General features: G+C 43.4%; 2 protein-coding genes across 4 annotated transcripts in view; one reads left to right on the forward strand and one right to left on the reverse strand.

Annotated features, from left to right (window-relative positions):
• The window catches only part of brf1b (BRF1 RNA polymerase III transcription initiation factor subunit b), a 124,599-nt gene extending 124,179 nt beyond the window's left edge, over positions 1–420 (reverse strand). Inside the window, exon 1 of one of the 2 annotated variants that reach the window (XM_041865878.1) lies at positions 183–420. The gene's annotated coding sequence lies outside the window, so the exon portion shown is untranslated. Of the gene's footprint in view, positions 1–158 lie in introns of both variants that reach the window. The other variant, XM_041865879.1, reaches the window with a different exon arrangement.
• A 288-nt stretch (positions 421–708) lies between these two features.
• xrcc3 (X-ray repair complementing defective repair in Chinese hamster cells 3) lies at positions 709–20,706 on the forward strand. 2 transcript variants are annotated; one of them, XM_041865754.1, is made up of 7 exons: positions 709–888; positions 8,652–8,789; positions 16,322–16,534; positions 16,811–16,965; positions 18,621–18,833; positions 19,236–19,282; positions 19,637–20,706. In XM_041865754.1, the coding sequence occupies exons 1-7, from the start codon at positions 816–818 to the stop codon at positions 19,869–19,871; spliced, it is 1,074 nt and encodes a 357-aa protein (XP_041721688.1). In that variant the 5' UTR covers positions 709–815; the 3' UTR covers positions 19,872–20,706. The 2 variants fall into 2 exon arrangements, with proteins under 2 accessions (XP_041721688.1, XP_041721689.1); XM_041865755.1 differs by lacking the exon at positions 8,652–8,789.
• Positions 20,707–22,340: the final 1,634 nt, after the last annotated feature.

Here is a 22,340-nt window from a genome sequence, read left to right on the forward strand (position 1 = left end):
TATAACTAGCTAACCCATTTCATGTGTAGCTAGCTACTAGATATCACACGCCCACTACTGTAATGTAGTGCAGAAAGGGAGACATGCATGGCAAAATATGGTTACGTTGAAGTTTCAAAGCAATAAGCTTAGTACTATCTTTATATTTAGCTAGCTACCTGACGTTATTCAAAGTTTAATACCAGCGCGGTAGCTAGTTCTTGTATGGCGACAAAGAAATCCAGGACAGGAGGAAACACTTCAGACGCTATTGATACTTAGCTAGCTCGTTTCTCATAGTGAAAAGACTGCATATGCTAAAAGCTTGTTATCAAAATATGTTCACGTGATAAAACGATATGCCCTTTAAAAAGATAATTGTTAGCAAATTTCATAATATCCCATTCGACGAGGTAGCTAATGTTTTGGTGTTTTGACTCGCAAAACCTACTCGGCGTAAGCTAAACCAAATAGTTTATTTTCAGGGTAAGGATGACAACTTCAGGATGAGTATTTCATTGTATTTATTGAAACTATGTACACAGAGTATCCTTATTTATGTATCCCAATTATTATGTACACCGAAATCCAATGTAATCACTTTACAGTTAGTTACTTTTGCTAAAAAAAAAAGTGTTTTAATGTACACCCCTAAATTTATATGTAGTTCCTTCTATCACGAATCCGGGTGCGACGCGCTCTGTGATGACGATTTGTGGGCGGGTTTTTCGCACGTCTGTCCACCAGGCTCTTTGCCGCCACAATAGTTAGCCAGCAAGCGGTTCACATTTTGCTTGCTGATGCCTCACAGAATGGCGAAATGTATCCCAGACTAAATGGTATTTGTGGGAAATATGGATTGGGAACAATTGGAGCTCAACCCAAGGATTATAGCAGCCGTAAAGAAAGGTAAAGGAAACGGACGCTAGCTAGCTAGCCATAATTCGACTAGATGTTATTTAGCTAATTTTATTCAACAGGTGGGACTAATCCTGGATGCTGATTGGTTAAAACCAGCCGGTGTCTATAATTAAGCAATAAGGCCCGAGGGGGTGTGCTATATGGCCAATATACTACGGCTAAGGGCTGTTAGTATGTATGACTCAATGCGGAGTGCCTGGATACAGCCCTTAGCGTGGTATATTGGCCATATACCACAAACCCCTGAGGTGCCTTATTGCTATTATAAACTGGTTACTGATGTAATTAGAGCAGTGAAATGTCTTGTCATACACATGGTATACGGTTTGATATACCATGGCTGTCAGCCAATCAGCTTTAAGGGCTCGAACCACTGTTTTATAATCCACAAGTTACCACCAGCTAAAGCTATGACATTGAAATGCCTATTTACTTTGTTTCATCTCACTGCGCAATCCACTGTCATCAGCCCAGCCAGACAATTTATACATTTGATCTCCACTATAAAAAGCATCTAGACAGTATCTCCCATTTCGTTTAGACTAGCGTTTGATTTTCAACAGCAGAGATATGTATAAACCTTGCTCTCTGACATTTGCAACATTGTTTCAATATTGAAATTCGATCTCCAACTGTCCCATAGTAATGAACGTGTCGGGATGAGATGGACAGGCATCTAGTCAGCCAGTCGAAATCATGAATCAGCTGGCATCATTTTGATGGATGTTTACAAAGAAATGTCAATAGAAAACAGGTGAAACGAAATGCAGCTAGTTTGCTGTCTTTCCAGTGATTGTGTTAGCGGTGTTGTTGGCTAGCTCCTCTGAACAACAGTGTCCTGACGAGAGAGCACATTTTCTATGCCAGGCAAAATCGCGGATCATTAGCTCATTGTTATACATGTATCCAAATAAATGTCACTAGAAAACAGCTTATGCTAATGCTGCTACTTTGCTGTTATTCTGGCTGCACTTTTTGACATGACTGTAAGGTAGTTGGCTAGCTAGCAAGCAAGGGATAAGAACGTTGCCAGCCAGTATGGCAATGGAACATTTTAGAACGAACGACTGGATCGCGTCCATAGATACGGAACAAAACGACTGGGTCGTGTCGCTGGCAACCGAACCGATAGAATGAATGACCAGCCAGCTTGGGTAGCAGCCCTAGATTTGTGTCGGGACTGTATCTTGTGGAAGGATGAAATAGTATGAATCAATTAATCAAAATTGTATCAAATTAATCATGCCCTCGAAGCCGGTGTTTGGAGGATATATTGACACGGTTTGCTGCTAACACCCGTGCCAATATCAAAACAAATTTTATTGGCAATATATCCTCCAAACACCGGCTTCTCGGACATTATCACTTTAACATTCTCTAGTCAGAACGCGACTATGCCAAGATCAGGACAGCGTGGATCTGGCGCGAGATGTGGCTCAGAAAACGTACTTCAGTCCTTAATTATCCCAACTGGCAAATTGAGAAGATGGAAATACTGCACATTTTTCGTCAGAATGCAAGGCTAGCTAATGCTATAGCAGCTCATTGGATTCCATGAAGATGCGACGACTAGCGTTGGTGAGCAGTTACTCGAAAGTGTTGTCGAATCCAATGGTCTGCTATAGCATTAGCTAGGCTAGCATGCTGACGAAAATTTTTCAAACTTCTAGATTTGTCAGTTGGGATAATTAGAAGTACACTGCCATCTCCCATCCCTGGACTGAGGTACATTTTCTGAGCCATATCGTGGCCAGCTCTGCACTGTCCTGATCGTGGTATAGCTGCATTCCAACTCAATAATGTGCATCTGCCAGCCCGCAATTCGGGGCGTTCCTGCATGTGGGCATTCACCCCCTTTTCATGCTTGAGCTTATTTCTCACTAATTTTGCCCACAAATTTGTTTACATCCCTGTTAGTGAGCATTCCTCCTTTGCCAAGATAATCCTTCCACCAGACAGGTGTGGCATATCAAGAAAGTGATTGAACAGCATGATCGTTACACAGGTGCACCTTGTGTTTGGGACAATAAAAGGCCACTCTAAAATATACACAATGCCACAGATGTCAAGTTTTGAGGGAGCGTGCAATTGGCATGCTAACTGCAGGAATGTCCACCAGAGCTGTTGCCAGAGAATTGAATGTTCATTTCTCTACCATAAGCCGCCTCCAACATCGTTTTAGCCAGTTTGGCAGTACATCCAACCGGCCTAACAACCGCAGACCACGGTGTAACCACACCAGCCCAGGACCTCCACATCCGGCTTCTTTACCAACGGGATAGTCTGACATGAGCCACCCGAACAGCTGATGAAACTGTGGGTTTGTGCAACCAAAGAATTTCTGCAAAAACTGTCAGAAACCATCTCGGGGAAGCTCATCTGTGTGCACGTCGTCCTCAACAGGGTCTTGACCTGACTGCAGGTCGGCATCGCAACCAACGTCAGTGGGCAAATACTCACCTTCGATGGCCACTGGCACGCTGGAGAAGTGTGCTCTTCACGGATTAATCTGTTTCAACTGTATTAGGCAGATGACAGACAGCATATGGCATCGTGTGGGGCAGCGGTTTACTGATGTCAACGTTGTGAACAGAGGGCCCCATGGTGGGGTTATGGTATGGGCAGGCGAAGGCTATGGACCGCGAACACAACTTCATTTTATCGATGTCAATTTGAATGACGAAATCCTGAGGCCCATTGTGGTGCCATTGTGGTGTCATTCATCCGCCGCGATCGCCTCATGTTTCAGCATGAGTGCACAGCCCCATGTCGAAAGGATTTGTACACAATTCCTGGAAACTGAAAATGTCCCAGTTCTTCCATGGCTTGCATACTCACCAGACATGCCATCCATTGAGCATGTTTGGGATGCTCTGGACGTGACGTGTACGACAGCGTTTTCCAGTTCCCTCCAATATCCAGCAACTTTGCACAGCCATTGAAGAGGAGTTGGACAATATCTGTGACCAACGGATGCATATCTGTATTCACAGTCGTGAAATCCATAGATTAGGGCCTAATACATCTATTTCAATTGACTGATTTCCTTAAATGAACGTTGCGTTTTATATTTTTAAATATTTGTCTTATGCTTTTGGTCTTGTACAGAATACTATCCTACTAGAAGTCAGATACACGATATATACAAATGTATGTGGACAACCCTTCAAATTAGTGGATTCAGCTATTTCAGCCACACCTGTTGCTGACGTGTGTGTATATATAATCGAGCACACAGCCATGCAATCGCCGTAGTCAAACATTGGCAGTAGAATGGCTTTACTGAAGAGCTCAGTGACTTTCAACGTGGTACTGTCATAGGAAGCCACCTTTCCAACAAGTCAGTTCGTCAAATTTCTGCCCTACTAGTGCTGCCCCGGTCATCTGTAAGTGCTGTTATTGTGAAGTGTTAACGTCTAGGAGCAACAACGGCTCAGCCGTGAAGTGGTAGGCCACACAAGCTTACAGAACGGGACTGCTGAGTGCTGAAGCATGTAAAAATAATTTGTCCTCAGTTGCAACACTCACTACCGAGTTCCAAACTGCCTCTGGAAGCAACGTCAGCACAAGAACTGTTCATTGGGAGCTTCATGAAATGGGTTTCCATGGCCGAGCAGCCGCTCACAAGCCTAAGATCACCATGCGCAATGCCATGCATTGGCTGGAGTGGTGTAAAGCGTTCCGCCATTGGACTCTGGAGCAGTGGAAACGCGTTCTCTGGAGTGATTAATCACACTTCTCCATCTGGCAGTCCAATGGACAAATCTGGGTTTGGCAGATGCAAGGAGAACGCTGACTGCATAGTGCCAACTGTAAAGTTTGTTGGAGGAGGAATAATGGTCTGGGGCTGTTTTTCATGTTTCGTGCTAGGCCCCTTAGTTCCAATGAAGGGAAATCTTAACGCTACAGCATACAATGATTTTCTAGACTATTCTGTGCTTGTTTGGGGAAGGCCCTTTCCTGTTTCAGCATGATAATGCCCCGTGCACAAAGCGAGGTCCATACAGAAATGTTTTGTCGAAGTCCGTGTGGAAGAACTTGACTGGCCTGCACAGAGCCCTGACCTCAACCCCATCAAACACCTTTGGGATGAATTGGAACACCGACTGCGAGCCAGCCCTAATCGCCCAACATCAGTGCCCGACCTCACTAATGCTCTTGTGGCTGAATGGAAGCAAGTCCCCGCAGCAATGTTCCAACATCTAGTGGAAACCCTTCCCAGAAGAGTGGAGGCTTTTCTAGCAGCAAAGGGGGAACCAACTCCATATTAATGCCCATGATTTTGGAATGAGATGTTTGACGAGCAGGTGTCCACATACTTTTGGTCATGTAGTGTATAAAATGGCTCTGTGTAGCTCAGTTGGTAGAGCATGGCGTTTGCGGCGCCAGGGTTGTGGGTTCGTTTCCCACGGGGGGCCAGTATGAAAAATGTATGCACTCACTAACTGTAAGTCGCTCTGGATAAGAGCGTCTGCTAAATGACTAAAATGTAAAAATAATATGCCATGAATACGAGGCTAGATTTAGCAAAGAAGCTATTTAGCTAGTGACCGATCTAGATTATATTAGGAACATACCCTTATTTTACCAGATCCTCTTCTCCTTCACCCAGTGGAGGTCTTTATTTAATTGCTTATAATTTCTGCCAACTATATCAAATCAATTTCAATTCATGGTGTCAGAATGCACTGCTGTATTAAAGCTGCAATATATAACCTTTGGGGCGACCGGACCAAATTCCCAAAGAAATGGGAGTTATAGATCTGTCATTATCATTGAAAGCAAGTCTAAGTAGCAGTAAAGCTGTTCTATGTGCGCTATTGCTATGCTTCCCGCTGAAATACAATATTTCTGGTTATAGAAAATATATTTCACAGCGTTTTAGTTGGTACAATGATTCTCAACACTATGCTTGCTTGTTTTGTCACAATAGCCATCTAGCCAGACTAATGTTGCTAACTAGCTGACCGTGAGCTAGCAAGCTAGATAACAGGCATTTTCAATTTAAAACTTGCCTAAGACAGTTCACAGAATTGTCCATTTAAACAACTTTAGCCAATTTATTAATACATTTAGCTAACATTAGATAGTTAATCCAGAGATTCTTACCTTTACCTCGATTCGACAGTCTCGTCCAGGTCATCATGGCCCTGGTGAGTGACGTGAAGCTTGAGACGGGCATTTGTAGTGCTGTATGATAGCTGGGGCGGCAGGTAGCTTAGTGGTTAAGAGCGTAGTGCCAGTAACCGAAAGGTCGCTGGTTCTAATCCCCGAGCCGACTAGGTGAAAAATCTGTCGATGTGCCCTTGAGCAAGGCACTTAACCCTAATTGCTCCTGTAAGTCGCTCTGGATAAGAGCGTCTGCTAAATGACTAAAATGTAAAATGTAAATAGCCACATTAGCAGCTAATTAGCATTTAATTTTGGAGGGGTAAATAAATGCAAGTCACCTTGTCTGAGAGAGATTTACACGGTTATGAAAACGTCACGCCAGGGTAAGCCTACATTTAGTGATCCAATTGACATTTTAGTAATTTAGCAGAAGCTCTTATCCAGAGAGACTTACAATTAGTGAGTGCATACATTTTTCATACTGGCCCCCCGTGGGGCCAGATACACAGCCCTTATTTTCAATGTTTCTAAAATTCACAATGGATAAATTGAATGGTGGAAAAACGATTGGAACCATTTGTGTTTGACCGCTAGGTTATATGGGTGTTATGACTCATCAGAATCATACTGTGGTAGGCTATTACCATGAGCCCGTCCTCACCAATTAAGGTGCCACCAACCTCCTGAGTTGTATTGCCATATGACTTGGAAACTTAGCTAATGTTATACCCCTTGACTTATTCCACATTTTGTTGTGTTACAGCCTAAATTCAAAATGGATTAAATATAATTTGTTTCTCACCCATCTACAAACAATACACCATAATGACAAAGTGAAAATATGTTTTTAGATTTTTTGTGCACATTTATTGAAAATGAAATACAGAAATATCTCATTTACATAAGTATTCACACCCCTTTGTCAATACTTTGTAGAAGCACCTTTGGCAGAGATTACAGCTGTGAGTCTTTCTGGGTAAATCTCAAAGAGCTTTCCACACCTGGATTGAGCAACATTTTCCCATTATTCTTTAAAACATTCTTCAATATCTGTCATTGGTTGTTGATCATTGCTAGGCAACCATTTTCAGGTATTGCCATAGATTTTCAAATAGATTTAAGTCAAAACTGTAACTCGGCCACTCAGGAACATTCACTGTCTTCTTGGTAAGCAACTCTAGCGTAGATTTGGCCTTGTGTTTTAGGCTATTGTCCTGCTTAAAGGTGAATTCATCTCCCAGTGTCTGGTGGAAATCAGACTGAACCAGGTTTTCATCTAGGATTTTGCCTGTGCTTAGCTCCATTCCGTTTCTTTTTTATCCCGAAAAACTCACCAGTTCTTAACGATTACAAGCATACCCATAACATGATGCAGCCACCACTATGCTTGAAAATATGGAGAGTGGTATTCCGTAATGGGTTGTATTGGATATGCCCCAATCACAACTTTTTGTCCTGAGTACAGTGTTAATTGCTTTGCCACATTTGTGGCAGTATTACTTCAGTGCCTTGTTGCAAACAGGATGCATGTTTAAACCAATTTGTAAGTCGCTCTGGATAAGAGCGTCTGCTAAATGACGTAAATGTAATGTTTAGGAATATTTTTTATTCTGTACAGGCTTCCTTTTCACTCTCAATTAGGTTAGTATTGTGGAGTAACTACAATGTTGTTGATCCATCCTCAGTTTTCTCCTGTCACATTCAACTCTTAACTGTTTTAAAGTCACCATTGGCCTCGTGGTGAAATCCCTGAGCAGTTTCCTTCTTCTCTGGCAACTGAGTTAGGAAGGATGCCTGTATCTTTGTAGTGAGTGGGTATATTGATACACCATCCATTTTTTACATTTTAGTCATTTTAGCAGACGCTCTTATCCAGAGCGACTTACAGTTAGTGACTGCATACATTATTTTATTTTTTCATTCTGGCCCGTGGGAATCGAACCCACAACCCTGGCGTTGCAAACGCCATGCTCTACCAACTGAGCAACATCCCTGCCGGCCATTCCCTCCCCTACCCTGGACAACGCTGGGCCAATTGTGCGCCGCCCCATGGGCCATCCAAAGTGTAATTAATAACTTCACCATGCCCAAATGGATATTCAATGTCAGCTTTTTTTTTAACCCATCTACCAATAGGTGCCCTTCTTTGCGAGGGATTGGAAAACCTCCCTAGTCATTGAGGTCCACTGAGGGACCTTACAGATAATTGTGTGTGTGTGGGGTACAGAGATGAGTCATAAAAAAATAATGTTAAACACTAATTGCACACAGAGTGAGTCCATGCAACTTATTATGTGACATGTTAAGCACATTTTTACTCCTGAACTTATTTAGGCTTGCCATAACAAAGGGGTTGACTCAATACATTTTAGCTTTTCATTTTTGTAGACATTTTGAAACATTTTGAAAAACATAATTCCACTTTGACATAATGGTGTATAGTGTGAAGGCCAGTGACAAAACATATCAATTTAATCTATTTTAAATTCAGGCTATAACAACAAAAAATGTGGAAAAAGTCAATGGTGTGAATACTTTCTGAAGGCACTGTACAACATTTTGCTTTGCTAGTCAACGTTGTTGTTAAAATGCATGCTGTAGGTGCGTCTTTGCTCATAATGAATTTATGTTGATCTTAGCTAATGTGAAATCAGCGAGGGAGATTCTCAGTCTCTCGGGTCCGGATCTACAACGACTCACCCACCTGTCAAAGTCAGACGTGCAACACCTGCACACAGCTGTTGCTGTCTCTTACCGCAGACATTCACCTGTAACAGGTAGGCATGCTCTATTCTATTGCAGGATTCTCCAACTCCGAACATGGAGAGCTACTGGGTGTGCAGGTTTTGATTCCAGCCCAGCACTAACACACCAACTAGCTACAGTTGAAGTCGGAAGTTTACATACACTTAGGTTGGAGTCATTAAAACTTGTTTTTCAACCACTCCACAAATTTCTTGTTAACAAACTATAGTTTTGGCAAGTCGGTTAGGACATCTACTTTGTGCATGACACAAGTAATTTTTCCAACAATTATTTACAGACAGATTATTTCACTTATAATTCACTGTATCACAATTCCAGTGGGTCAGAAGTTTACATACACTAAGTTGACTGTGCCTTTAAACAGCTTGGAAAATTCCAGGAAATGATGTCATGGCTTTAGAAGCTTCAGATAGGCGAATTGACATCATTTGAGTCAATTGGAGGTGTACCTGTGGGTGTATTTCAAGGCCTACCTTCAAACTCAGTGCCTCTTTGCTTGACATAATTGGAAAATCAAAAGAAATCAGCCAAAAAAAATGGTAGACCTCCACAAGTCTGATTCATCCTTGGGAGCAATTTCCAAACGCCTGAAGGTACCACTTTCATCTGTACAAACAATAGTACGCAAGTATAAACACCATGGGACCACGCAGCCGTCATACCGCTCAGGAAGGACACGTGTTCTGTCTCCTAGAGATGAACGTACTTTGGTGCGAAAAGTGCAAATCAATCCCAGAACAACAGCAAAGGACCTTGTGAAGATGCTGGAGGAAACCAGGTACAAAAGTATCTATATTCACAGTAAAACAAGTCCTATATCGACATAACCTGAAAGGCCGCTCAGCAAGGAAGACGCCACTGCTCCAAAACCGCCATAACAAAGCCAGACTACGGTTTGCAACTGCACATGGGGACAAAGATCATACTTTTTGGAGAAATGTCCTCTGGTCTGATGAAACAAAAATAGAACTGTTTGGCCATAATGACCATCGTTATGTTTGGAGGAAAAAGGGGATAGCTTGCAAGCCGAAGAACACCATCCCAACCGTGAAGCACGGGGGTGGCAGCATCATGCTGTGGGGGTGCTTTGCTGCAGGAGGGACTGGTGCACTTCACAAAATAGATGGCATCATGAGGAAGGAAAATTATGTGGATATATTGAAGCAACATCTCAAGACATCAGTCAGGAAGTTAAAGCTTGGTCGCAAATGGGTCTTCCAAATGGACAATGACCCCAAGCATACTTCCAAAGTTGTGGCAAAATGGCTTAAGGACAACAAAGTCAAGGTATTGGAGTGGCCATCACAAAGCCCTGACCTCAATCCAATAGAACATTTGTGGGCAGAACTGAAAAGGCGTGTGCGAGCAAGGAGGCCTACAAACCTGACTCAGTTACACCAGCTCTGTCAGGAGGAATAGGCCGAAATACACCCAACTTATTGTGGGAAGCTTGTGGAAGGCTACCCGAAACGTTTGACCCAAGTTAAACAATTTAAAGGCAATGCTACCAAATATTAATTGAGTGTATGTGAACTTCTGACCCACTGGGAATGTGATGAAAGAAATAATAGCTGAAATAAATAATTCTCTCTACTATTATTCTGACATTTCACATTCTTAAAATAAAGTGGTGATCCTAACTGACCTAAGACAGGGAATATTTACTAGGATTAAATGTCAGGAATTGTGAAAAACAGAGTTTAAATGTATTTGGCTAAGGTGTATGTAAACTTCCGACCTCAACTGTAGCTAGCTACGTTTAGACAGGTGTGTTAGTGCGGGCTAACCCTTTAAAGCCTGATGTCTGATATACACACAGTCCCGTGTGGCTCAGTTGGTAGAGCATGGCACTTGCAATACCAGGGTTGTGGGTTCGATTCCCATTGGGGACCAGTAAAAACAAAATATGAACATGGATGCACTCACTACGGTATGTCGCTCTGGATAAGAGCGTCTGCTAAATAACTCAAAGGTATGTCACAACACCTGAGGGGTATCCTACAAACAAGCTAGATCTAATCAGGGTTTTCTAAAGCTAACCAGGTTCAGCTTCACATTCCAGCTGGTGGATATTGCTCGCCTCATTCACATTACCCATAAGCACTCAGTTAAGTTGCGCCGGATGTCATGCATTTCAATGGAATGGAGTCGCAATACCCCCTTGCTGTTGAAGGCTTCATTGCGAGACGGACGCTGCATACATTTAAATCTTTCAAACTCGAAGAACAGGAAGTTACCAAACCACAGAAGAAGATATGTGGTTTTCGGTGATGGCTTTATGGGATAGTTAGCAACTTGTAAACAATTACCCATTCCTGTAAGTGAGTACTATTTTAATGGTAATGTTAAATAATACACATTGGCTGTTAAGACAGTTGTATTATGACTGTTGCCTCCCGTTTTTAAATATGTGATGGTACAATACAATAATACCAGTCAATATCAGCATGTGAAGTAGCTAGTTAGCTATAAAATCGCCTAAACAAACTGCACTATAAATGTAGGAGTCTATAATCTAACCATGTTCAACCTGCAGATCGATGTGCCTCGCAGAGTAGAGTCTGACATTCGCAACGGCACCATACAATACACGCTGACTGAAGAGGCAGACAAATAGGAGTAATGTGGTGGACCCTCTGTTAAATTACACATTTCTCGAGGTAGGAATATCGCAAAAATAGACAACCTCCTGCGTTATGAAATTGGCCAGTATTGAAATCTGACATGTATGAATAGACGTTTTTGCGATCTAAAAGTCTAATTCCTATGAACTTCTTCTTTAGGAAAACAGCCCTAATGTTGGAAACATTATGTTGACTTCCAGAGTTACATTTATACATTTTCCAAGCTAAAGAAGTGTTTTTTTGTTTAGTTTTTTGTCGGATAAACACTCCAAACAGCCTACCCGACCGCTCAGAGGCGTTTGCATGTTCCTAAAGCACACTGTTGCCTCGTTTTGTATCACATTCCAATGATAAAACTGGGGGGGACAAAAATGCAATTTCAGAATGTGGAGGGGGCCATGTCCACCCCTGATTTTTACATACAGCAGGTTTTTAAATGACAAAAGGGTTTGGTCTGCTTCATGTTTTCATTTTTGCCATGGTAAAAATATTGTGATAATATTGTAACGTGAAAGGGCAAAAGCAGAGAGGCATGAGCACCCTTCTCAAATCTAATAATAATCTGCACTGCTCTGTTATGTCAACAATGCCTTGAAGCAGCATGATGCGTTGTTCAGAAACCTTGTATGTATTTTCCATAAAATATACACTATATATACAAAAACTATATATATATATATACCCCTTCAAATTATTGGATTCAGCTATTTCACCTGTTGCTGACAGGTGTATAAAATCGAGCACACCGCCATGCAATCTCCATAAAAAAACATTTGCAGTAGAATGGCCTTACTGAAGAGCTCAGTGACTTTCAATGTGGCACCGTCATAGGATGCCACCTTTGCAACAAGTCAGTTTGTCAAAATTCTACCCTGCTAAAGCTGCCACGGTCAACTGTAAGTTCTGTTGTTGTGAAGTATAAACGTCTAGGAGCAACAACAGCTCAGCCGCGAAGTGGTAGGCCACACAAGCTCACAGATATCGTCTGTCCTCGGTTGAAGCACTCACTACCGAGTTCCAAACTGCCTCTGGAAGCAATGTCAGCACAATAACTGTTTGTCCGGAGCTTCATGAAATGGGTTTTCATGGCCGAGCACCCACACACAAGCCTAAGATCACCATATGCAATGCCAAGTGTCGGCTGGAGTGGTGTAAAGCTCACCGCCATTGGACTCTGGAGCAGTGGAAACGCAATCTCTGCAGTGATGAATCACGCCTCACCATCTGGCAGTCCGACTGACGAATCTGGGTTTGACGGATGCCAGGAGAACACTACCTGCCCCAATGCATAGTGCAAATATTTAAAGTTTGGTGGAGGAGGAATAATTGTCTGGGGCTGTTGTTCATGGTTCGGGCTAGGCCCTTTAGTTCCAGTGAAGGGAAATCTTAACACTACAGCACACAATTAAATTCTAGACGATTCTGTGCTTCCAACTTTGTGGAAACAGTTTGGGGAAGGCCCTTTCCTTTTTCAGCATGAAAATGCCCCCGTGCACACAGCGAGGTTCATACACAAATGGTTTGTCGAGATTGGTGTGGAAGAACTTGACTGGCCTGCACAGAGCCCTGACCTCAACCCCATCGAACACCTTTGGGATGAATTGGAACACCTACTGCGAGCCAGGCCTAATCGCCCAACATCAGTGCCCGACCACACTAATGCTCTTGTGGCTGAATGGAAGCAAGTCCCCACAGCAATGTTCCAACATCAGGTGGAAAGCCTTCCCAGAAGAGTGGCTGTTATAGCAGCAAAGGGGGGACTAACTCCATATTAATGCCCATGATTTTGGAATGACATGTTCGACGAGCAGTTCGAGTGTCCACATACTTTTGGTCATGTAGTGTACTTCCAAAAAAAAGTATAAGTTCAGACAATTTTTACAAAGAGTTCAATCTTGGTTTCATCAGACCAGAGAATCTTGTCTCTCATGGTCTGAGAGTCTTTAGGTGCCTTTTGGCAAACTCCAAGCGGGCTGTCATGTGCCTTTTACTGAGGATTGGCTTCCGTCTGGCCACTCTACCATAAAGGCCTGATTGGTGGAGTGCTGCAAAGATGGTTGTCCTTCTAGAAGGTTCTCTCATCTCCACAGAGGAACTCTAGAGTTCTGTCAGAATGACCATCGGGTTCTTGGTCACTTCCCTGACCAAGGCCCTTCTCCCCCGATTGCTCAGTTTGGCCCTGCGGCCAGCTCTAGGAAGAGTCTTGGTGGTTCCAAACTTCTTCCATTTAAGAATGATGGAGGCCACTGTTCTTGGGGACCTTCAATGCTGCAGACATTTTTTGGTACCCTACAGCATGATGCTGCCACCACCATGCTTCACTGTGGGGATGGTGTTCTCGGGGTGATGAGAGGTGTTGGGTTTGTGCCAGACATAGGGTTTTCCTTGATGGCGCAAAATCTCCACTTTAGTCTCATCTGACCAGAGTACCTTCTTCCATATGTTTGGGGAGTCTCCCACATGCCTTTTGGCGAACACCGAATGTGTTTGCTTATTTTTTTCTTTAAGCAATGGCTTTTTTCTGGCCACTCTTCCGTAAAGCCCAGCTCTGTAAAGTGGTCCTATGGACAGATACTCCAATCTCCGCTGTGGAGCTTTGCAGCTCCTTCAGGGTTATCTTTGGTCTCTTTGTTGCCTCTCTGATTAATGCCCTCCTTGCCTGGTCCCTGAGTTTTGGAGGGCGGCCCTCTCTTGGCAGGTTTGTTGTGGTGCCATATTCTTTCAGTTTTTTTATAATGGATTTAATGGTGCTCCGTGGGATGTTCAAAGTTGTGGATATTTTATTATAACCCAACCCTGATCTGTACTTCTCAACAACTTTGTCCCTGACCTGTTTGGAGAGCTCCTTGGTCTTCATGGTGCCGCTTGCTTGGTGGTGCTCCTTGCTTAGTGGTGTTGCATACTCTGGGGCCTTTCATAACAGGTGTGTGTATATATACTGAGATCATGTGACAGATCAGGTGACACTTAGATTGCACACAGGTGGACTTTATTTAACTAATTATGTGACTTCTGAAGGTAATTGGTGGCACCAGATCTTATTTATGGGCTTCATAGCAAAGGGGTTGAATACATATGCACGCACCACATTTCCGTTATTTTCTAAATAATTTTTTGAAACAAGTAATTTTTTGAATTTCACTTCACCAATTTGGACTATTTTGTGTATGTCCTTTACATGAAATCCAAATAAAAATCAATTTAAATTACAGGTTGTAATGCATTTGCAAACATTTCTACAAACCTGTTTTCGCTTTGTCATTATGGGGTTTTGTGTGTAGATTGCTGAGGATTCTTATTTAATTAATCCATTTTATATAATAAGGCTGTAACAAAAAGTGGACAAAGTCAAGGGGTCTGAATACTTTCCGAAGGCACTGTATCTGTTTTAAATTATACTGTCAATCCTCAATAGGAAACTGAAATCATAGAAATGTATATAATATAATAGACATGACCATTTATGTTGACTTTCGACGGTGGGTGGACCGGCGGCCGTCTGTGGTAGTAACTACAAGTTAAAATGTCAATTCAATTTAAATTTCAATGGTGTATGAGATAAATTGCAGTGGTCTGAAAGGATCCTTCAATGAGTCTTCGGCACAGGACATATATTGCTCATCCCCGACACTTGGAAGTGAAAAAGACGGTTGCTATAGGGTCCAACGTGCAGTAACCCTGATGAGACTATGGCGGTGAGTGAATATACCGCCTCTACCCTCTGTTCTATCGACAAATGTGCAATCGCTGGAGAATAAACTGGACGAACTACGTTTGAGACTATCCTATCAACGGGACATTAAGAATTGAACTATGCTATGCTTCTTGGAGGCATGGGTGACATGGACATGGATAATATACAGTTAACATTTAGGCCTAATTAAACTGTCTCATTTGGCAATGTTCAACTTCAATTCACTGGCACTATGTAAAATATATTAGCCCATACACATTGATAGTAAAATCTGTACTTTAATATACTTTTGGTGTATTTACTAGGCATTGCAAGACATTGCGATAAAGATTACCAAGATATAGCCTATGCGCACGGTTCTGGTTGTCTGCCTGCCCCTCTCCCACCCTCGCTGGCTCGCCTGCTCTTTCTCTTCTCTAAGAAAGATGCTGCGCACGAGGTGGAATATATGGGACTCTACGTAGTTCTTTGCATAGAAATAAGAAATCATTCTTATTTCTATGTTTGTGTCATTTGCTACCAGCTATGAAACAAAACGGCAGAAATACTTGAAAATAGCTACGGCAGGATTTTTGTTTGCTATAAATCACAACTCGCACCTGGTCATACTTTTTACTTTTTCAGTTCGAACACATCTATTTTTAGGCGCATATGCGAGTAAAATGGTCGCACTGTAGAGCCCTGAAATTCACTCACAGAGAGGATGAAGGAGCATCATGCTCTCCTCCTCCTCCATGTAAAGAAATTTGACTGCAGCCAACCACAGCGCACACAAATCACACTGCCCATAGGTACTGGGAGGCGGGACGGATAGCAGACTGTCAAACCAGCAGTGTTTCCCTGTCATCGCTCGCTTTGTGACTGACATGTGCCTGTCCTATCAATAGATCGCTAGAAGATGCATATAGTTCATTCTAGTGGGAGAGGGCAGGGCAGACTTTTTTTTTTCTGACTAGCGAATGGAAAAGTAGCCTAGTTAATTTAAGGTTGAGTCCAAAACAGGAGGTTTAAAAAGTAACAAAGTTGTTTTCAGTCCTCTGCAGCATTGCTTTAATTAACAAAAGCCTGCACACCCAGTAACTCACGAGGACCAGAGTTGGAGTCTCACTCTATCACTGTATCTAGCCACCCGGAAGTGATTGTAGCCTAGGCTTTACAATCCTAGGTTCAAACAAGTTATAGTCTATTATTCAAACTAACTGATTATCTGTTTGTTTTCACACAGCCTTACAAGTGCACCGCGGAGAGTTTCCCTTTTTGGAACCTGGGTACAAGCTAAGTTTGGCTTGCCCCGTTCTGGACGCTCTACTGCGAGGTGGTGTACCGTTGAGCGGCATCACAGAACTGGCAGGGGAGAGCAGTGCAGGAAAGACCCAGTTTGGCTTGCAGCTGTGTCTCTCTGTGCAGTACCCACTGGAGTATGGAGGGCTCAATTCAGGTGACCTAATGGATAAAACGGACTGAATCGGGGAGGGACAAACTGCCTAGCCTGTCTAATAAGGAACACTCATTTTAATTTCGGTTACAAAACATTTGAAAACGTTTTCCATTGCATGTCCTAATAAACGTGACCCAGCTCTTTGTTGACAGTATTTTGTCCTGATGTTCTGCCTGTAAACCCATATTGCCTAAATATTGTAACTTTTTAATTATTGGCAGATAGTGATGCTTATGGCATGATATTTTGTATGTGTGTTTGTCTTTACACCTGCAGGAGCTGTGTATATTTGCACAGAGGACTCGTTTCCCATCAAGCGTCTGTGGCAGCTCATTACCCAGCAGGCTCGGTTGCGGCCAGAGCTTCCCCAGGCCCTGATACGGAGCATCCGTTTCAGCGACAACATCTATATAGAGCACGCTGCCGATCTGGTAAGACAGTGGTGCAACAGACACCCACTGTAGTGGAGAATTCCTATAAAACGCCACTGGCACAGGTTGAGAGCAGTTCATGACGCGTCCGCATAGAATTGGCTTTCCAGACGTAGATATGTAGCACGATGGGACAAGGACATCCCTGCCGGCCAAACCCTCCCTAGCCTGGACGACGCTGGGCCAATTGTGCGCCGCCCCATGGGTCTCCCGGTCGCGGCCGGCAGCGACAGAGCCTGGACTCTAACCAGGATCTCTAGTGGCACAGCTAGCACTGCGATGCAGTGCCTTAGACCACTGCGCCACTCAGGAGGCCCGGATTTTAGACATTTTTGCTAATTTATATTTAAAACAAAATAATAATGGAAATATCACATTTACATAAGTATTCAGACCCTTTACTCAGTACTTTGTTGAAGCACCTTTGGCAGCGATTACAGCCTCAAGTCTTCTTGGGTATGATGCTACAAGCTTGGCACACCTGTATTTGGGAAGTTTCCCCATTCTTCTCTGCAGATCCTCTCAAGCTCTATAAGGTTGGATGGGGAGCGTTGCTGCACAGCTATTTTCAGGTCTCTCCAGAGATGTTCGATCGGGTTCAAGTCCGGTCTCTGGCTGGGCCACTCAAGGACATTCAGAGACTTGCCCCAAAGCAACTCCTGCGTTGTCTTGGCTGTGTGCTTAGGGTCGTTGTCCTGTTGGAAGGTGAAACTTCGCCCCCAGTCTGAGGTCCTGAGTGCTCTGGAGCAGATTTTCATCAAGGATCTCTCTGTAGTTTGCTCCGTTCATCTTTGCTTCGATCCTGACTAGTCTCCCAGTCCCTGCCGCTGAAAAACATCTCCACATTATGATGCTGCCACCACGATGCTTCACCGTAGGGATGGTGCCAGGTTTCCTCCAGAAGTGACACTTGGCATTCAGGCCAAAGAGTTCAATTCTGGTTTCATCAGACCAGAGAATCTCATGGTCTGAGAGTATTTAGGTGCCTTTTGGCAAACTCAAAGCGGGCTGTCATGTGCCTTTTACTGAGGAGTGGCTTCTGTCTGGCCACTCTACCATAAAGGCCTGACTGGTGGAGTGCTGCTTAGATGGTTGTCCTTCTGGAAGGTTCTCCCATCTCCACAGAGGAACTCTAGAGCTCTGTCAGTGACCATAGGGTTCTTGGTCACCTCCCTGACCAAGGCCCTTCTCCCCCGATTGCTCAGTTTGGCCAGACGGCCAGCTCTAGGAAGAGTCTTGGTGGTTCCAAACTTCTTCCATTTAAGAATGATGAAGGCCACTGTGTTCTTGGGGACCTTCAATGCTGCAGACATTTTTTGGTACCGTTCCCCAGATCTGTGCCTCGACACAATCCTGTCTCGGAGCTCTACGGACAATTCCTTTGACCTCATGGCTTGGTTTTTGCTCTAACATGCACTGTCAACTGTGGGACCTTATATAGACAGGCGTGTGCCTTTTCATGTCCAATCAATTGAATTTACCACAGGTGGACTCCAAGTTGTAGAAACCTCTCAAGGATGATCAATGGAAACAGGATGCACCTGAGCTCAATTTTGAGTCTCATAGGAAAGAGTCGGAATACTTATGTAAATAAGGTATTTCAGTTTTCCGAAGGCACTGTACATGTGACCAGTGTTTCTGTGCTGTCCCAACAGGGTGCACTGCAGGCCTGCGTGTCCCAGCGGGTGCCCATCCTGCTCTCCCGGGGCCTGGTCCGGCTGGTGGTGGTGGACTCAGTGGCGGCCCTGTTCCGCAGCGAGTTCCAGGCGGACGAGGGCATCGAGAGAGCCCGCCACATGCTGACCTTTGCTGCCACTCTCCACCGCCTGAGTCACAACTACAGTACCCCGGTGCTGTGCATCAACCAGGTAGGGAAGAGCCTTAACTGCTCAGCAGACCCGGGTTAAATGCACTATATCAAATACTATTTAGGTTTGCCTGGTACTAGTAGGGGAAACACTGAAATAGTTCCAAAAGTGCAAACTCGAGTATATACGTAAACTTCATGTATTTCACCCAGTTCTGCTACACATGCATGTCAACCTAGATTATGTATTATGCTTTCTTGGCTCACTTGAAAAGGAGATGTTTATCTCAATGTGACTTTGCTGTTTAAATAAAGGATATATCAAATTAATAATGTGTTGTTGGATGTGTTCTATTGATATTGCATGATATAATTTTGTTATAGTAGCCTGACCCTATAGATAAACAAAAGCTAGCAGCATGTTCAGAATAATGTAATGAGTTATTGCACCGTACCTCTTCAGGTGACAGATGTAATTGATGGCCCAGATCCAGCACACTGTAACTTTGGGTAAGCTGTTTGAGTCTCCTGATTATATTTACTTGCATAGAGAGATACAAGTATAGATCCCATGTATCATTAGTGTGTGTGCACCTCTGTGTGGTGTGTGTGTCTCTATGGCTGTGTGTCTTCGAATAATAGTAGTAGTAGTAGTAGTAATAAGTTGGGTGCTTACATTTGTCCTATTTCACACATGTACAAGTGTGTGTTAATACATGTGTGAATTGGAATTTTGTTGATTGTATATCCCACTCCCCCTGAGACACCCTCGGAGAGTGGGGTCATGGCCAGGGATCAGACATTATTGACGGTGTGTGTGTGTGTGTGTGTGTGTGTGTGTGCGTGCGCGCACTTCTTTCCCAGGCTGGTGGACAATAAGGTGCTGCCCGCCCTGGGCATGGCCTGGGCCAACCAGGTGATGGTGAGGCTGATGCTGCTCCGCCTCCCGGGCTGCGTGGGCACCGGGGAGCATGGCGGCAGCAGCGCACCCCGCAGGCTGGAGGTGGTGTTCGCCCCCCACCTCCCCAGAGTCAGCTGCCTGTGTGGGGTGTGGGAGGAAGGAGTGAGAGGGCTGCCAAACACAGACCCCGGTCCGTGACCGACAGCATTACAAAGAGACTTGAAACCACAAGCGAAGTGGGACTGAACGAGTGTACCTAAATCCGACAAACCTTTACAGTTGCAGGATACAGAAAAGTGTCAAATGTGAAAATGATAGGGACCCGCACACTGTTTAGATGCTCTCTGTAGTTTGGTCTTGGCAATATTGTAACCACAAAGGGACTTTATCAGGGGTTTCAGGGGTGATTCCAGCAAGGCATGCACACTGGAGGAGAGTGGACACTGCAGGATGGCAGGACTGTTGCCTTACCTTGTGCTTCGACATTCCATAGTGAAGCCTATATGCATTTAAAAGGAGAGAGATGGTATAAAAAGTATGGAAGTATGGTGAGTCAAATTATATGGAAATCCTCCTGACAAACTATGTCTATACCTTTTAAAAAATCAAATTCAGTTTTTAACAGCAGACATTTTCCTGCTTCTCTTTTCACAACAGAATTGAATATAGACTATTGCAAAAGTTGTTGTTTTTCGCACGACACTTCTGAAGTTTGATTTGCACAGCAGTGTGTGCCTGTTGGAGGGAGCCGACACTTGATTTAGAAATCGGCAGGACTGTGGTGTATGCCAATCAGTACTGACAGTAAACCTGGCTGAGAAGTTCGCAGAACATCCTAGTAACAGCACTGCCGGTTTCTAAATAGTGTAATTTCACTCCAACCAAGAGATGCTGCTCTGGAAGTCAAATGCACTTCTGAAAACACAGTGCAAAAAACTATCTGAAATTACTTAATTCTGGCCAAAGTGTTTCATATGTTACATGACGTTCTATCCAGTGGTGTAGTGGTAAATAAAATTGGTGGGTAAACGCTGATCGCCGTTGGTGGTGAGTGAAGTAACGCTTTCTATACTTTCAATGCATTTTTCCCTGATAGGTGGGTAAACACTTGCACACAAAAAAAGTGAGTAAATGGCATTTCCGTGCATTTACTCGCCATTAAACCACTGGTTCTATCAAAACGGTAACAAATGTGGAAAGGAAAATGTGTTTGATGGTGAAGCACCACATTGGCATATCAGAACTGTACAGTGTTTCCTCTATATCAGGGTTGCCCAATCCTGTTCCTGGAGAGCTACCCTCCTGTAGGTTTTCGCTCCAACCCCAGATGTTACTAACCTGATTAATCTTATCAACCTGCTAATTATTAGAATCAGGTGTGCTAGATTAGGGTTGGAGCAAAAACCTACAGGACGGTAGCTCTCCAGGAACAGGGTTGGGCAGTCCTGCTCTATATCATATTAAATTGTATTGATCGCGTACAAATATTTTGCAGATGTTGCGGTTATGTTCCTAGCTCCAACAGTACAGTAATACCTAACAGTAATACCTAACATGTACAAGTGTGTATTATACACGTGTGAATTGGCTATTCGTTTTTTGCATATCCCACTCCCCCTGATACACCCTCGGAGAGTGGGGTCACGGCCAGGGATCAGCCATTATTGATGGCGACCCTATGTCCGTGTGTACGGCTGTGCGTCTTTTTAAATCCCTGTGTGTGTCCTGCAAAAAATGTCATATTTTGTATATATTTCTGCTGAGACATACTTTTAAATGGTTAGTCATTGGCTCAATGACTGGAAGTCTATGGGAACAGCTAGCATATCATTGTGCTAACGCTAGTAGCAATGGGTCTGATTCTCTGATAAATTAGGCTGAACTGTGCTGTTCCACTGTTACAGAGGTGGTATCAGCTCTTAACTGTGCTGTTCCACTGTTATACATACAAGTAACTGCCAAAATAAAGGAAATACCAACATAAAGCACCTTAATAGGGCATTGGGCCACCACGAGCCAGAACAGCTTCAATGCACCTTGGCATAGATTCTACAAGTGTCCGGAACTCTATTGGAGTGATGCGATACCATTCTTCCACAAGAAATTCCCTAATTTGGTGTTTTGTTGATGGTGGTGGAAAACGCTGTGTGTGTCCGAATACCCATACTAGCGTACTACATATTTAAACTGCATAGTATGTACTCATCTTCGCATACTATGTATGATATCATGTTTAGTAAAAAGTATGCAGTATGCCACGGCCGTAGCGTACTACTTTGGTACGGCTTCGCATACATAACTGGCTAGCTAGGTTAAATATGAAAATTGTCGCTCAACAACAGCAAGCTTATCAGGTATTCAGCTAACTTCAAGTCCTACTAAAGCGCATAGCTTAACGTTAGCTAAAGTAAAGGCACGGCATGCTGCAAGTAACGATCTGTTTTTAAAGATATACGATTAAATGTCGTGATCATTTTAAGGACAAAAAAATGACTTGCATTTGAACAGTGCAGGAGACTCTTTGCTCGTTGTCTTTGCCATCTTCAATTTGTTTTTTGTTTATCTTCAGAGAACTATCACATTTCGAAGCCCTATCTGGTTTGAATGCATTGTGTGTGTGTGTGTGTGTGTGTGTGAAATTCCTGAAAGGTTTACAATTCATTCATA

Source organism: Coregonus clupeaformis, chromosome 36 (assembly GCF_020615455.1).
Source record: "Coregonus clupeaformis isolate EN_2021a chromosome 36, ASM2061545v1, whole genome shotgun sequence".
Taxonomy (NCBI): Eukaryota; Metazoa; Chordata; class Actinopteri; order Salmoniformes; family Salmonidae; genus Coregonus; species Coregonus clupeaformis.